This window comes from Argiope bruennichi, chromosome 9 (genome assembly GCF_947563725.1).
Source record: "Argiope bruennichi chromosome 9, qqArgBrue1.1, whole genome shotgun sequence".
Classification (NCBI taxonomy): Eukaryota; Metazoa; Arthropoda; class Arachnida; order Araneae; family Araneidae; genus Argiope; species Argiope bruennichi.
Genome location: NC_079159.1, coordinates 122776039 through 122791841, shown reverse-complemented (window position 1 = coordinate 122791841; position 15803 = coordinate 122776039). Strand labels below are relative to the sequence as shown.

General features: G+C 31.6%; 1 protein-coding gene across 6 annotated transcripts in view; it reads right to left on the bottom strand.

Moving 5' to 3' along the window:
* Window positions 1–793: 793 nt before the first annotated feature.
* The window catches only part of LOC129983906 (SEC14-like protein 2), a 75470-nt gene continuing 60460 nt past the window's right edge, over window positions 794–15803 (bottom strand). For all 6 annotated transcript variants that reach the window (XM_056093605.1, XM_056093606.1, XM_056093607.1 and 3 more), the window contains exons 8-13: window positions 14134–14215; window positions 13857–13937; window positions 10716–10802; window positions 7993–8099; window positions 2486–2795; window positions 794–962 (exon numbers count right to left, since the gene is read on the bottom strand). In XM_056093605.1, coding sequence (XP_055949580.1) covers window positions 865–962; window positions 2486–2795; window positions 7993–8099; window positions 10716–10802; window positions 13857–13937; window positions 14134–14215 — 765 coding nt within the window. In that variant the 3' untranslated portion in view covers window positions 794–864. The remainder of the gene's footprint in view (window positions 963–2485; window positions 2796–7992; window positions 8100–10715; window positions 10803–13856; window positions 13938–14133; window positions 14216–15803) is intronic.

Here is a 15803-nt window from a genome sequence, read left to right as displayed (position 1 = left end):
TTTTCTCGAAGTGGAAAGTCGATATTTTATTCATCCTGCCTTCTCCACATGTTGAATACGATGCGAGAGCATGGTTGTAAAGGAAAAATTCGAACAAGGGTTCCAGGGTGAAATAAATCCTGGAGTGCCAATATATATTAAGATAATGCTCATGAGGGGTTTTTTTTTTTTTTTTTTGTCTGTCCATGTCCTCTTTCTTCAACAATGTGCATTGCCATTTATTGAAATACTAGAATATTTAGCTGGAAAGGGTAGTACGAAAAACGTATTGTGCCATACCTATTTCAGCTCGAAAATTATTTTCATTTCTCAAACACAAAAGATTTTTGATGTTTGAGATGATGGATGAATTATTTTATTTAAGTCATTCCTAGTAAGTGTATGTTTAAACTTTAATGCGTTGTTAAAGAAGAATACGTAGATTGATCCGATCAGCGGAAAACAAAAATACAGCAAGATGAGATTTATGGAGCATGGTAGAAGCTGCTGTAAAAACACTTTGCAGTGAAGTCTCTTTAGTACATTAAATTCGTTCTAAGTTTGATTTTATATTGTGTTCTCTGCATAGCATAATCCCATTTTTCTTAATTATATTCTAATCTTTTGTTAAATTAGTTATTCTATTAGTCTTGAGGACTGGATAAGCATCATTTCTCTATCGATTCATACGAATGTACATAGTTTCATCACACAAAGATTTTATTCATTCATTTTGGCAAAATTGCACCACCTTAACAATTAGATTTTGGTTTAATTCATGAATGTTTTTAATAATGAGATTTGTTATGGAATATCAACACAACTGAATAAAAATTTATTTACAAAAAGAATTTTACACCAATTTTTAAAAAGATAATTTCGCAATCAGTTATTGTTTGCCTCATTGGGATCTTCTACTTCAGCTTTATACAGGAGCTGTTTGGCTGTCATCCAACTATAAGAATTGTCCCAATGCAGAATATCTAGAAAAAAGAGAATTTGTAAATCATTGAAGCACGTTTCTATAAATAGTTCAAGTGACTTCATTGAAAGTAAAATATTTTAGTTAAATACTCGACGGACAACTCGCAGTGGAAACCGCTTTGCTTCATAATCATTCACTATTATTTAAAAATTTGGAAATGCGAACGGGACGTATTCCTTATTTTTAAAACATTTCATTTCAAACTAAGTTCTAAAAAATGAAATTGTGAAAGTAGGATTTTCTTCTATTTAATCGCAGCTTCAAACTATATTTCCTCCTTCGATTTTCTCAGCGAACAGTGATTCCGCACGAAAATAGTGAATAGAAATAACATGAGCTTTTCGGTCTCTGGTGGAAGTTGTCTTATCAAAAATAACTTTAGATCCTTATGGAAATCTCACGCGAGATATGTCAGTTTTGCATCTTCTTAACATAAATAAGTTGAATTAAAATTATCTTTTTTTATTTATTTATTTTCGTCTACATGATAAGAAATAGGCACCTTGTATTGTAAATAATTTTTAAAAAAAATTAAACCTCGGGAAGTATCGATTTGGGAATAGATATTCTGAAAAGGACCTCCGAAGAGAAATGAAGCGTGATTTAATGTATTAATAAAAAAAGAATCCGTGTCATGATACCACACTGCGTTTAGGATATAATTAGATAGATTTAAAATTTTAATTTTATTAAATAAATTGAAATGAATTTGAGATCTCAAAAAAAAAATAGTACTGCAAAAAAAATAGAATAAAATTTACATTCATCAACTTAATTTTCATCATAGTTTTTAATTCTCGTCATTTTTCTAGGTGTTCAGCTATTAACTGTTTCTACCGTTCATTATTGTGGTATCTTAATATTTGCGTTCTCCTTGTTATTTGGGAATTATTTGTAAATAATTTGATTTAATTATATTAACGTCCCGTTTTAAAGCAACACTATGGCTATTTTGGGACATCTCGTCATTTTGAACCGCTGTCAAATGACGAGGACGATACATGAACTGGCACCTCCTCTCCAAACATCCACACCACACCAACGGAAGGACGTTTGGCCCCGACGGATTTGATGCGCACTTGCACGACGGTTTTTCGGTGGAATCGGGTCTTGGAACCTGAAAAGCCTCCGAAGACGAGACCTGCCATCTTGAAAATGTTTAAAAAATAATATAATGCATCGGTATAATTCGTTAATGTATTTATTTAATATGAAAATCATTAGCCTTGAGATTCTTCTGTATTGCATGAATAATATTTCTGGGGCGGCAGAGGAATTAAACGAGAAAGGGATATTCCGCTAATGGATGAATAAACTAACCCAGCATTATCATTTATTCTACATTCTCCTTTGATTTATCATCTCCTTAAACCCATCATTTTTTTTCCCTAACAATTATGTGGGGCATGATGTGTTTTATTGCCCACAGATGAGGGTTCAGGTTGCAATGCATACTTTAAATTAAAACCCACAAACAAACAAAAGAAGAAAAAAAAGTCGACCGTAGTTGAGGTGGCTTACATATTCCAGTCTTTTCGCAGATGAATTCGTTTTCTTCTGGTATCACCTGGCAATCCACGTTGTCGACCGGCAGGATCTCCTCCTGCTTGGATTTTTCATCCTTCTTGTAGAAAAGTCCGAATCGTATGTTGTAATCTTTGGTCTTAAAGACCCATTTGAGGAGGGCTCCAGGCTTCTTCACCTCCACTGGCAGCTGGAACACAGACCTCTGCTGGACGGTGGTCGTTTTCATGGATTCGTCCTCCTCCGTCCCCTGCAGCATGTTCTGCTTGAGGTAGAAGGAAGGGTCGATCTTGGAATCCCAGTTGATCTGGAAAGAGTCGGATATTATTTCTACTGAAAATTGAGACTGTCTTTAATCAATGATTCTTAATCGCTTAAGACCATTTCTAAGTAAACCGTTATATAGTCGCATAATCCGTTTGAAATTAATACAGCTGTATAATTGGTTGTAGTTATATTTACATCCCGTTTTAAAACAACACTAGGACTATTTTGGGACGAACCTCGTCATTTTGGACCACGGTCGGAGGACGCCTGATCTGACCCCCCCCCCACCACCACCAAACTTCTCAACCATACCAGCGGGTAGTATAAATGTAATTATTTCTAAACAAATTAACTTGGAACTAAGTATTCAGGAATTTTATTTTAAAAATGACGATAAAATCTTGTATCAGCATGTATAAAGTTGATAGTATGGATAAAGTTCTTTGATTTCAATTTTTTATTCATATTCTTCAGCCAGGAAGTGTAAATGTCAACCATAAATAGAGTTCGTGAATTGGCTTAATTTATGAATAATCTTTCTGAACATTAAGCAATCAATCAGTTAAAACAAATTATATCACACTGATCTACAAACAGATTTGAAATCATAGAAACAGCCGGACTGTCTTTATAAAACTTTGGTTTTTATTTTTCAGAGTTCCATTCGTAAGAAGTTCTGTGCTATAGTAAAGAAAACCAGAAATTATATATTATTAACCACTGTCTTTGACGAGTTGTAATTTTGGAACAGCCTATTAACTTGCGATCTTCGGCGAGTACTCGCTGGTATGCGATTAATACATAAACTGTATATGCATTTCGGATGCTTTTTTCCCTCTCGAATGGATTGGAAACAATGTTTGACACAAAGTAACAATTGTTATCACAAGAATTCCTTTACAAGATTCATTTTGTATCATATTTCATTTATTTAAATCTTTGCGTTTTTTAATTATACGTTTTCATGTATATAAAAGTACAGACCTACTGACAATCAACCCTTTGTTGGATTTGATTTTAAATTTGATACTTTAGACGCTAAATTTTCACCATTTTGTTCTTTTCGTTTCCCAGTTATTATGTTAACGTGTATTCGAACACAGACTTCCTCTTCGAAATTTAGTAAAAAGACTCCTCATCGAATGTCATCCGTCTAGATTCAATCGTTTTCGAGTTATGTTTGTCACAGATGGACTCACATATTCCAAAAACGTGTTTTCGGACTTGGGGTAATCTAAAATGTGGAAATGCGTCAAAATCTGTTCGAATTTTCCGTCGATTGCATTTCTTGTGGGTTTTTACTTTTTGTATACTTGGTGTATTAGACAGAAATGTTCTGAAATTTAAACAATACTTGATTTTAATCTGATTGAGTTCGAGAATCAGCTCTTGTAAATCAAATGAAATCACGACTCTGCTAAATATAGATGAAAAAAAAAAAAAAATCTCGGGGTCTTTTGGGCAATCGCCTACTTTCATAATCTGGTGCTCATACCTTTTACTTTTCAATTGATGAGTAGAATTTTGCAATGTCCTACTAGCCGACATTTTTATCTTTGAAGTAACATCTGACAATGAACTTTTTACTTTCTCTTACGCGAAGTATAGAGATGGTATGTCAAAAAATTCGAACTCGAGATTTTGACGAATCTCCACGTTTTAAACCTCCTTGAGTCTAAAAAATACCTTTTTGGAAAATGTCTGTCTGTCTGCTACAAAGATAATTAAAAAAAAAAAAAAGATTTGAGCTAGATGGACGCATTTTGGTCTTAGAGTTGCTGCACCAAATTTATAGATTGATATCAAATGTTGAGCAAAATTCATTCAAAGGAAGGATGTTTGTTCGGTTATCCGAATGTTCGTTAACACGGAATTCTTGTTAGTTGCTAGAATACACGTCTCTGGCTGCTAACATAAATGAGAAAAATATATAAAATTCTATTCAGCATCTACACTGCAGACACCCATCAAATTTTGTGTCAAATATTATAAGGGTCGGCCGCACTTTCAGAAACGATAGCTCAGTGACTTAAATATATCAAATTTGGTATAAGGTTGTGTGACTAAAAGTCATTTCTGTTTCAATTGTTGGAAAAAACGCGTCTAAAATATAAATAAGATTTGCGGTTACTATTAACCACATGCCAGAGATGGGTAGCTAAAAAAATTGTCGAGCATAACATAATTCAGTGAAAATGCTAAATTAACGCCATTTTCGTAACTATTGGGTGCACGGCGTTCTCTGGGATAACGCCCCGATTAGAGAGCATCCGAGAAAGTTTTGTAAAGACCGTTCTTACTGCTTTCATTTTCTGTGATACCTTAGCTTACTCAAAGGGTGTTCAACTTGACCGCAGGAAGAAGAATTTCTCTATTTAATGAATGCATCCATCAAGGAAGAAAGTCAATCGAATAGAGAAATAATTAACAAAATACGTATAAAATAAATAATAAAAAAAATATAAGGGAAGTGCCTAAATAATAATAGTAATAGTAAAGAAGTAATGAATGCATGCATATACATTTAAATAGATAAAATAATAAACAAATTTATAACCATTTGAAATAAAAAAAAACATTTCGGCACATTGGAAGGTAAAAACAATGAAATACAGCAATATTGAAGCTACCATAGATGATGAATTTGTTGATATCACTTAGTATCATTATTATTGAAATGAATACATTGGAATTTTTAGCAGCAAAAGCTGTCATCCCCTAATGCCAGAGAGTCAGGATTAATAAATATCAAAGGAAGCGCTTATAAAAAAAGTTTTTGGATCAGAATTTTAAGAAACGAAATTTCTTGGCCATTAAAAGTGAGCTTGCACCAAAGGAATATTCTCTGCAACGAAAATTAATATCACTTTATCTAGCATTTATTGCAAAATAAATATTTAATATTTTCTGTATAGCCACATTGATTTAAATAAATAATTATAATCAAATGTATTAAAAAAAGCTAAAGCACGTGCAAGTTCTGAAATTTACTAAAGCTGGTCATTTTTACATAATGTTGCCAATAAATATTTCTGCCGCTCCTTTACTTACATCTAATCAGCTTTCGTCTCCCGAACAATCAAACAATTTCAAATTAAAGAAAGAAAGTAAGTGCAGAAATTTATTTATTTAAATATGGCAATACAGATTATGTTAAAAAGGTTGGAAGTTGCAAATCTCTTTTCAGCCCTTCACTTTTAAGCAATTGCTGCTATCGAAAGACTTTTAACACAAAATTTGTTAGTTTATGAGATTTTAATTCACCTAATTTAATAAAAAAAATTTATCGTCTATCGTAAAAACGTAATGGAGAAATCGTGACCACCTCGTTGAACTAGCCATACCTCTAACACATTTACGAATTCATTTAATATATCTCATTGAGTTAAAATCCGTGGTTGCTGCGCCCCCTAGCGGCAAAATAAAGAAATTACAAAAAACTAAAGGAGATCGGGAGTAAAATGTAGAGGAGTTCTTCGTAGTAAATTGCCAATAAAGGCTTGAAAAAAAATAAAAAGAATCCTCATTTAAATTTAAAGTTTAGTCTGTGTAAAAATACTGATGCAACAACTGATCCTTGTGAGCAACATTCGGAGCCGAATCCCTATGTGTCGAATAAAAGGCTGCCTTTGGCTTTTTCATCCAGATTATTGACTTTTTAAGCTGTTAAACGATTAATATGGAAGGTATCTTTATAAACTTCCCCTTTTTATTTGAAAGACATGGCTTTAATTGAATCAATCAGAATAATAAGTTAAAAGTGTATATATAACGAAATAAAAGTGAAAGTGAAAATCCTACTTCGGAGTTAACGTTCGAAGAAAACGATTTTTTTTAATATTAATTTTAACATGGCAAAAGCACGCGATTGAGTGTTCTGATGGAATAAGTTTGAATTTCACCATAACATTATAAATAGGCTGTTTATAAAATCATGTCATGTACGCGATTTAATTTAAACCTCCTAATAATATTTGATTGGCAGAAAAGTCAGTATGCCGAACATAATCCAGGATATTGCCCTAATTTTTACAGAAAAAATATCCTACCATTTCTGGAAAATAATTAAATTTAAAATAATCCATTACATCTTTAAAAATTAAAATTGATTTATATCTATTCTATTCAATCTGGGAACTATTACTTTTTAAATTCGTGGAAACGGTTACTTCTTTCTGACTGAGAGGATTGGCCAGATCAGATCAACAAGAGGCCTTTGTCTTTAAGTTCAGATTATAATTTGGAATAACTTCAATTTTTTTACATCTTTTTTGTATTTGTTGAATATTATTTAAAATATCGAAGTTTTTTTAACGGCGTGTGGAAAATTAAATACCAAGTATTTCTTCTGTTTAAAGATAATAGATTATCCCCGTCAGAGCCAGCACGAAAGAAGGAGGGGAAAATTCTTCATTGGTATCCAAGAAGCATGTGATTTCTTGCATACATGCTGACGAATTTGCTTAGTAATGGAATGCTTAATGACATCTACATACACAAAAAACAGCAAAAGACAGTTTCAAATATGAATCAGTGGTGAGTCAGAAGTAAATAATGGAAATATTAAATTACCTAAAAAAAAATTGGACCGCCGCATATTGCTAGATAAATATGATTCTTAATTGACCGAATATTACCTTTTTTCTCCTTTCATCTATGTAAGAGCACTCATAACGAACTTAAAAGTTCAGTTTTTAAAAAGAAATCAAAGTTTTTAACCCTAAATAATGTCAGAAATAAACTTACCAAAAGAATTAATGCATTGAAAGGAATTACATTCAAGTATTACAATCCAAGGACCTTAGATCTAATATCTCCTACAGATAATATTTGCAGCCTTTTTTTTTTCCCCCTATACTAGTCAAATTATTTACAAATTTCCAGAAATTTATATGAATGCTCTGTAGTGGCGCTGAGTCTAAAGCACTCCGTATTGCATTTGGTCTTCGATAATGAACTCCAAATGAAACAAAATTACTCAATGCTATCACCCGAGAAGTAGATCAATGATGGTAAATACTCCGATAGATTTCTTTGTTCATTAATAAGTTTTGTACTGAACCTATCAAATGAAGAAAGAAAGAACAGAATAATCAACGCCTCATTCCTGTGGGTAAAATATTTTGGGAAGATCTTCAAAAACAAATTTAGTTTCTAAACGATTAAAACCAAATTTATTTTTTGACCATAGCTGGGTAGATGATAGATCACAAATCGTGAACAGAATAATAACTCACCATTGTGAGGCATTTGGGATTTCCGTCTGGATCGGTCTTTGTACCTCCCAGGAAAGCGGGGAGCACGGCGGGGTCGAGAGTCTTTTTTACTTCATCTTGCCATTCATCTAAAAAAAAAATAATAAGAAGCATTTAAAGGCAACAATACGTTTGATTTTTCAGATAATTTATACTGGTATCTAAGTGAAATAGCTTCCATAATAATATGATTTCGAGCAATAAAAACAGTACTTTGAAAACAAAGTTCAGCTTCCATTTAAAGTTTTCTAAAATGAAATTCTAGCAAAAAACATAAATAATACAATGCAGCCATTTGTTTTGAATTTTCACTCAGAATCACAGCAGCAGCGATCTAATGCAAAGATTTACTTTTAAAATTAAAGATGTGTTCAATAAGAAAGTAAAAAAAAAAAAATGCTCTCGCATAGTTCGCACTTTATTTATGAATGAAAATTCAGTAATGTTTGGGAGCATTTCCATGATATTCAAAACTCTGTCGAATCAATAGAATTTAATTTTAGAAATGCAGTGGTGGCTTTCCGCACAGGCGATCACCTCGTCTCGAAATATATAGAGGCCTCAAAATCTATTTGGACGCATATCATAGCGCTAAGCAGGAGGTAAAGTCTCCCCTTCGGTCTGATTCACAGGATTTTCTCCTTTTACTTTTTCTTTAAAGAAAATGTGTTAATTCACTGATTGGTACTGAAAAAGTAAAGTGTTAGTAAAATGCTTGCGGAATCAAAACGCTGCGTCTGCAAATTCTTTTCTAAAACTGTATAAGTTCAGAATACTTTCTCATCGCTTCTCTTTCCTATTCGCAAACTATAGCATGTTCATCAGGGTTTGGACAATTAATTTTGATATAAAAATTGAACCATTTCCTTGAAATCATGAAGAATAAAAGTCGCTAATAAACTCAATGACTGTTGCTTTAAATTATATAATAAAATAAAGTATTCATTAGTCTAGAAACAATAAAAAAATGAAATAGTATATAAATTCGGTCGATAAAAGGTATATTCTTTGTACAAATTAGAAATAAAAGCTATAAATGCATTAGGAATTGCCTTTCAATTATGTAACGATATCGCAAAATAAACGTGAATATAAGGTTAAAAACTGAAAAAAGTTTAATCTGCTGCTTTTTTGTCGACAATAGAGTTTACCGAGAATGGATTTCAAAATATTTCAGCGCCTGTGGTCTCCGCCACTGTAGAAATGAATGAGTCTGATTGTCTTTTTCCTCCCAAAGTGTTGATGTCATTTTTAGATTTACAAAATCATCTCTGGTTTGAGATCAGACTTCGAGAATGAATCGCAAAACCAGATGGCCCTGCGTCTCTGGTTTTAAGAATGCAGCATTTGTGAAATTGGCTCTTTGTTATAATTTCTAGCATTCAAAATAATTCGCATCTTAACTAAAAGTTGAAAAAGGAGCAACTTAAGAAATTTGGTTCATAAAATATTTTAAACAGAAATTTTCATTTTTTTAAAACTTTAAAACAATTTATTTTAAAAAGTGAGGCAGAAAATTGATTTTTTTTTAAAGTTATTCTTTTAGAATACGCGATAGAAAGTGAAGTACCGGGCCACAAATACAATTTTAGTTCATTAATCAGAAATATCTGCAAAAATGATGTCAATTCACGCTATACACGCCAAGAGAGCGATTTTTGCAGTGCAAGTTTTGTAACATGGAAAGTGTTGTGAACGTCAGAGTGTACTGTAAAAATTATAAGTAGATCCATACATTTGACTTCGCAACGAAGAAAGTAAACCGGCTGCTTTTTTCAGATTGAAGAGGAAAAATAACATGAATGTGGATGGACCAGATAGTTTCCAGTTTTTCTTCACTTTTTCTGTTTCTTTTCTTTCTTTCTTAATTCTTACGCTTGGTTCTTTCCTACGCATAATTTTGTTATCCACTGACTCACTGCATATTTCATATATTTACTATCCAGAATCATTTAAATGTCTCTAATATGTCTAATGTCTCTCCTAATCTTTTATGTTCTCTGGTCACCAATTTTTATCTGTAGTACACCTGAAAATCGAATGCATTTCAAATGTGTCTATATTAAAATCTTCTCACGTAAAATTATGTTCCATGTAAAATCTGATATAATATATCGTAGTCATCCAGTGTAGTGATGTCCGATTTTAGAAAATAAATCCTATTCTATGCATGATACTTTTAATAGAAGCTGAAATTTTTGAGTAAAATTACAGTATGCTGAAGATAAATTAAAAGCGTGGAGTGCGTATACCGTAATAATATTCTGTCACTACACAAAAGCTAATTATCCGTATTGATTTAAGCATACAAAGGAATAAAGAGTTTTAATTTAAAAATTTTGATTCATTTCTTACAAATTATCCCTATTTTAGTAAAATTACCTTTTCTAAATTTACAGTAAACGATATGCTGATAGTAGAAATCTGACAATTTTTAAAGCACATTCTGTGTTTCAGAATAAATATATAAGGCGCTCGAAGTTAGAGGTCAGAAATTTCATTTCAGTGCGATCATGAAAATTCTAATGTCGCTCATTTTTCTTTCTATAATAATTAATTCTTGCAAAACAAAAATGCAAATTGCCCCCCCCCCAACTTTTCATAAAATCTTTCTTTTTGCCGCTGGCTTTTATTATTTATTTTATTTGTCATATTTATGAAGCTAAATTCCTCATTTAAGTCAAAATGCACAGTTTCGCTTTTACCTGTTTTATAAACTTTGATTTTGGAGAGCGTGACTGCATTCAGGAAAGGCTTGAAGATGTTGAAGATCCAGTTGAAGTAGGAAGGCACTGGAAGAGGAAGATGCGGTTTAGAGCGTGATTAAAAACATGAATTCATAAATTGCAAAGAAATGTGTATTACATTCAAACACTAGTGAGAATGAGACAGTTTCGTGGACAAACTATACATTTGAACGCCTCTCTTGCGTGTCTGAAATTTGACCCGAGCTTCCAATTTTGATATCAAACTAATATTCAGAATTCCATTTATTCTAACTTGTTAAATTTTTGAGCTATTGTTTTCAAGAAAACATAGACCGATAAACAGTCAATTCTTCGATGAATTAGGTCCAAAATTGGATACCTTTCAACAGGTCTGTTAATAAACTAATCTAAATCATTGCGTATTACAGTTATCATATTCGGACCAAATTAAGTTAATAAAACTTTTTACAATTCCAAAATTTAATAAAAATTTGAAGTTTTAGTGAAATAACCTCATATTAAATTTCATGCTCCAACTCGTTTTTGCATTATAGCATTCACTTGCAGACGTAATTTCAAAACTGGATCTGAGAAATTCAGAAACAAAAAATTTTAAAGATATAAAACAGATTTTCGAGAAAAAAAAAATTTCGTATGTGTGAAAGTATGAGTAATTATTTATTTGCTTTTGTTCTTATATCCAGTATGACACGCAGGTGAGCAATTATCTCAATTCGATGTTTCAAAAAAAATGAGCGAAAAATGCGGCCTCAACAAAGTGAATGCTGAGAATGCTAACATTAATTCATCGATATTTGAAAGATATATTTTAAATGTTTAATTTGTGCGCTGCTGTTCTATGAGAGTATGGTTTATTTTTAGGATCTTGTGGATGAATTTCCGACATTAATCCCCCTTATTCAATACATTATGGCAAACTAAATACTTAGAAGCACAGGCATGCCCAGAGTAGGTAAAAAATTGACTCATCATCTTGTTGATCATTTTCCATAAATATAGTCATACATATATTTCCGCATTTGATATTGCTGAATTTAAGTTTATATATTTTTGTTTTAAATTTAATAGGGTGTTTCAGGGTAAGGAATAGCAATTCTGAATTCAATTGATCGCCCATTCACACCGTTACCCTTTTCCTGGGAGATAGTAATCCGGAAAAACAGCTGGCATTCTCACAGAGCAGTATCAGAAGATTACAATGAGAGATTTTTAAAAAAATCCGAATTGTACCTTTTTGAAGCATTTTTTAAATACTTTCTTTTTTTCTAACACAAAGATATTAAGAAATTGTTGATGAAAAGTTTAATTCTCTAGAAATTTAAAGAAACTGTTATTAGAAGAACTAGTTCACTTCATCAAAGAATGCATCTTTTTTACGAATCATATGAATAAGCATTTATCTTCTGATCTGATTCATTCTGATTCTCAATTTTGAAAATACCGTCGCATTTTCTTTAGAAAATCATAAAATAAATTTAATTCTAAACTCGTATTTCGTTCTTGAATAAATCTGGGAAATTTTCTGAAACGAAATGGAAGAACAGTGATAGAAATTAGAAAAGAAAAATTCGAAGGACAACGGAAAATTAGTAAGGAAATAAACTGTATGGCTCTGAAATTCATTGCAAATATACCAAATACAAAAACATACCGAATTTTCTTCGAACAGGTAGAACAAGATGATTTATTGATACAAAAAGGAGAGTTATAGGATCAACGCAAATCCAGTTGCAAAAATATGTAAAAATGTTATCTTATATCTTGAAGACTTATATTGAAAGCATGTTCTAAAGGGGACTCATATTAAACATGAGATCCCATGTAAGAAATCATTCATATTTAAAACAAACCGCTTCCGAAATTAGCCATCAAATTTAACAAACATAAAAAAAATGAATAACATTTTATTTCATGGAGAGAAAAAAATCCAATTTTTGCCACTACGAAAAAGCAAAAATATAGAAATTGAAGGATGAAAAATTTAACGATAAACATGCTGCTAAACAAACGCAGGGGTGGCTCCCGTACCATCTAGGACAGCAAGAATCAAATTTAATTTTTCCCGAACCTTCAATGAACGAAATGAGGCTCCATAAAAAAAAAAAAAAAAAAAAAAAAAAAAAAAAAAAAAAAATGTTGCCCATAGCAATGAGAAGTTTGGATTGCTCAGCAAAATAAATATTTCAAATAATTTCTCACATAAAAAATTGTGAAGGAAAAAGAAACTGATGCTCATTACATGGAGGACACATATTGAACATCAGCACCTAAACTGTCCCTTATCGCATCGAATATTTATAGCGTATCTTGAAAACTAAGTACGCCAAAGAACCATTTGGAATAAAGATTTTTAAAAAGACTGCCATGGTCAAATTTTGACATAGATTAAATGCAGTGGTAAAAGGAATCTTGCTGATTGTCTTATATATTGCATATTTCAGACTTGGAGGCTGCCTAGAGCCACTAGGTTGTCAGTTGCTAAAGACAGTTGGAAAAAAAGTTAGCATAGTTGCCAAAAAAATAAATTTGCAAAAAAAAAAAAAAAATGCAAATTCTGAAAATTATAAAATATTAAGATAATCTTAACATTCTGTCAAGTAACAATAGTTAAAATCCTTTATTTGTTATGTTGACAAATTATTTCAATATTTATAAATGTTAAAATATAATTGTATAGAAACCGCGCAATAATAGTGAAATAAATATGACTAGTATATTTATACACAGTCACTAAAATAAAATATTAATCTAAAACAAATCATTAACATGTTAAGTTAAAAATAAAAATATGAAACTAAATTGACTAGTTATTAAAAGAGCGGCTCCTAATGTGTACTGCTCAATGCATAAATCTGCACCTGACGAACTGCTGTCATATTTGCTAAATTATACAGCTTTGATATTTGATTTGCAATACGATTTTTTTTCAGTTTCTTTTATACTGAAGGCCGTTAAAAGAAAAACAAACCACCATCAATATTTGACCACAAAAGGAACTGCTATTTTGTGGTCAAATATCGATGGAATACACAAGGTATTTTATCAAAATAATATCCATTCTTATATATGGCAGATTACTTGACTGTTTTAAGAAGCTTTTAAAATTTTATTTCTTACCATTGACCAGATACGCTGCCTTTAATGTTTCTGGATAATTGTCCTGGTACATAGTAATGAGTTGAATGCCAGCATTGATCACTGAAAAAAAATATTTTTAACGAAGGGAATTTAAAATGCTAAATTTAATATTTTACTAAATAGAGCAAATCAATATCTTAAAGAAATAGTAGATATTTTTAACTTGATAAGAAATATATAAACTTCATAATATAAATATTTTAAATGCCAAACTTTTATCGAATGGTATTCAAAAATGTACAAAGATTTGGTATACCTGATTTGTCATAAAACTTCTTCAGTTCAAATTCTGTAAAGTCTAATATAAAGGTTGACTTTGTATCGACATTTCCAATTTTCTAGAAAAAAGAAAGGCATCAGAATAAATTTCTGCACATGAGATTAATGCATTAGCATATTATTTCCTTCGGAGTCTGTTGATTTTTAATCATTTCATGAAATATGTAACAACAAAATATAAATGAATAAAAAGGGAGTAAGCATATTAGAAACTTGGGCTTAAATATTTTATGTTAATTTAATAAATACCTCACGACAGATCTGACTAAGAATGGAGGGTATGCTCGTTTATGGAGAAATCTGTTTATCATAAAATATTTATATTTCGAAATATAATAAAGGTGGCTATATACTCGTCCAGTATAAGACGGTCAGTAGGCAGCGCATGCGCAGAAAGGCTGGAAATGCTGTTCGGTCGTTTCAAGTACTTGTCCCGACGGCACAATAACGTTGCATTGTTGGTTTTTTTTCCCCCTTTCTGTGCATGCGTTGTAAAATTTGGTGTTAGTTTTGGTGTGAAAAGATTGATCACTTATCATAGATTAATTCTGATATTTTTGCTCTTTGTTCTTTCTGATGCAAGGTTATATGTGCGGTTTTTTTTTTTCTTTCCAATTTATTTTATTATTTTTTATAGTTTTCCAAATTTAGGTGTACTGTTCTTTTTTTATTTTACCAATATCCCTTAATTTAATACGATATGCAGCGAAAAAGAAAAATTCAACGGCGCCAAAACGGCAATTTATAGCCAAGCATGGAATGCTTGAATCTATCGTATGCAATTGTGTCCCTTTCTGCGCTGCCTACTGGCCGTCTTATAATTAGCCGAGGGTAAACAAACCTACATCAAAAGTCATTTATTGAATTCTACTCTTGTTGAGAATGCAGATCTCTACTCTTGAGAATGCAGCTTTCAAAATTATCAACAAAGGGTTCAACTGGAGCAGTTTCGAAAGTGAAGTAAAATGATGACAGTGAAAAAAAAATCTTGCTGGATAAGATTAATTACTTCATTTCGGAAGAATACTCGAAAAGTAGTGTGGATTCAAAAATATACTCTGGTATAAAGAAATACCAGTATGAAATTTCCAAAAGTGTTCTCTCACACATTAATATATCAAGAAATGAATTAGCTGACAATCTATCGAAATTTTCTACCACTCTATTAAATTCTCCTATTCCATTCAACTGTATTAAAAAAAAAAAGCATGTTAAATCCAGTCTGTATTTAAAATGGCAAACCTAGTGGAGCCTTAAATTGGCAAATAGACTTAAAACAATTAAACACCTAATCGACTGTCGGCCTTGTTTCCCTAGTAGAAAACTTGACAGAGTTCTCATCAGATTGAGAATTGATCACACACGGCTCACACATAAACGTTTGTTGTTGGGGGAACCCGCACTTCGATGTACACTATGTCAATGTCCTATGACGGTTCTACACATTTTAATAGAATGTCCACAATTTAATAATCAACGTATCCGCTGCTTTCATTCTTCCCACATCAAATTAAAAGGCATTCTTCGTAAAGTACCCAATCCCCATCTTTTTACACTCAAAAAATGGTTGGCTTTTAGTTTTTGATTTGATTCTTGAATAACTTTTAGATTCTCTTTTACCATGCGATTACTTTTAGCAGATTTTAC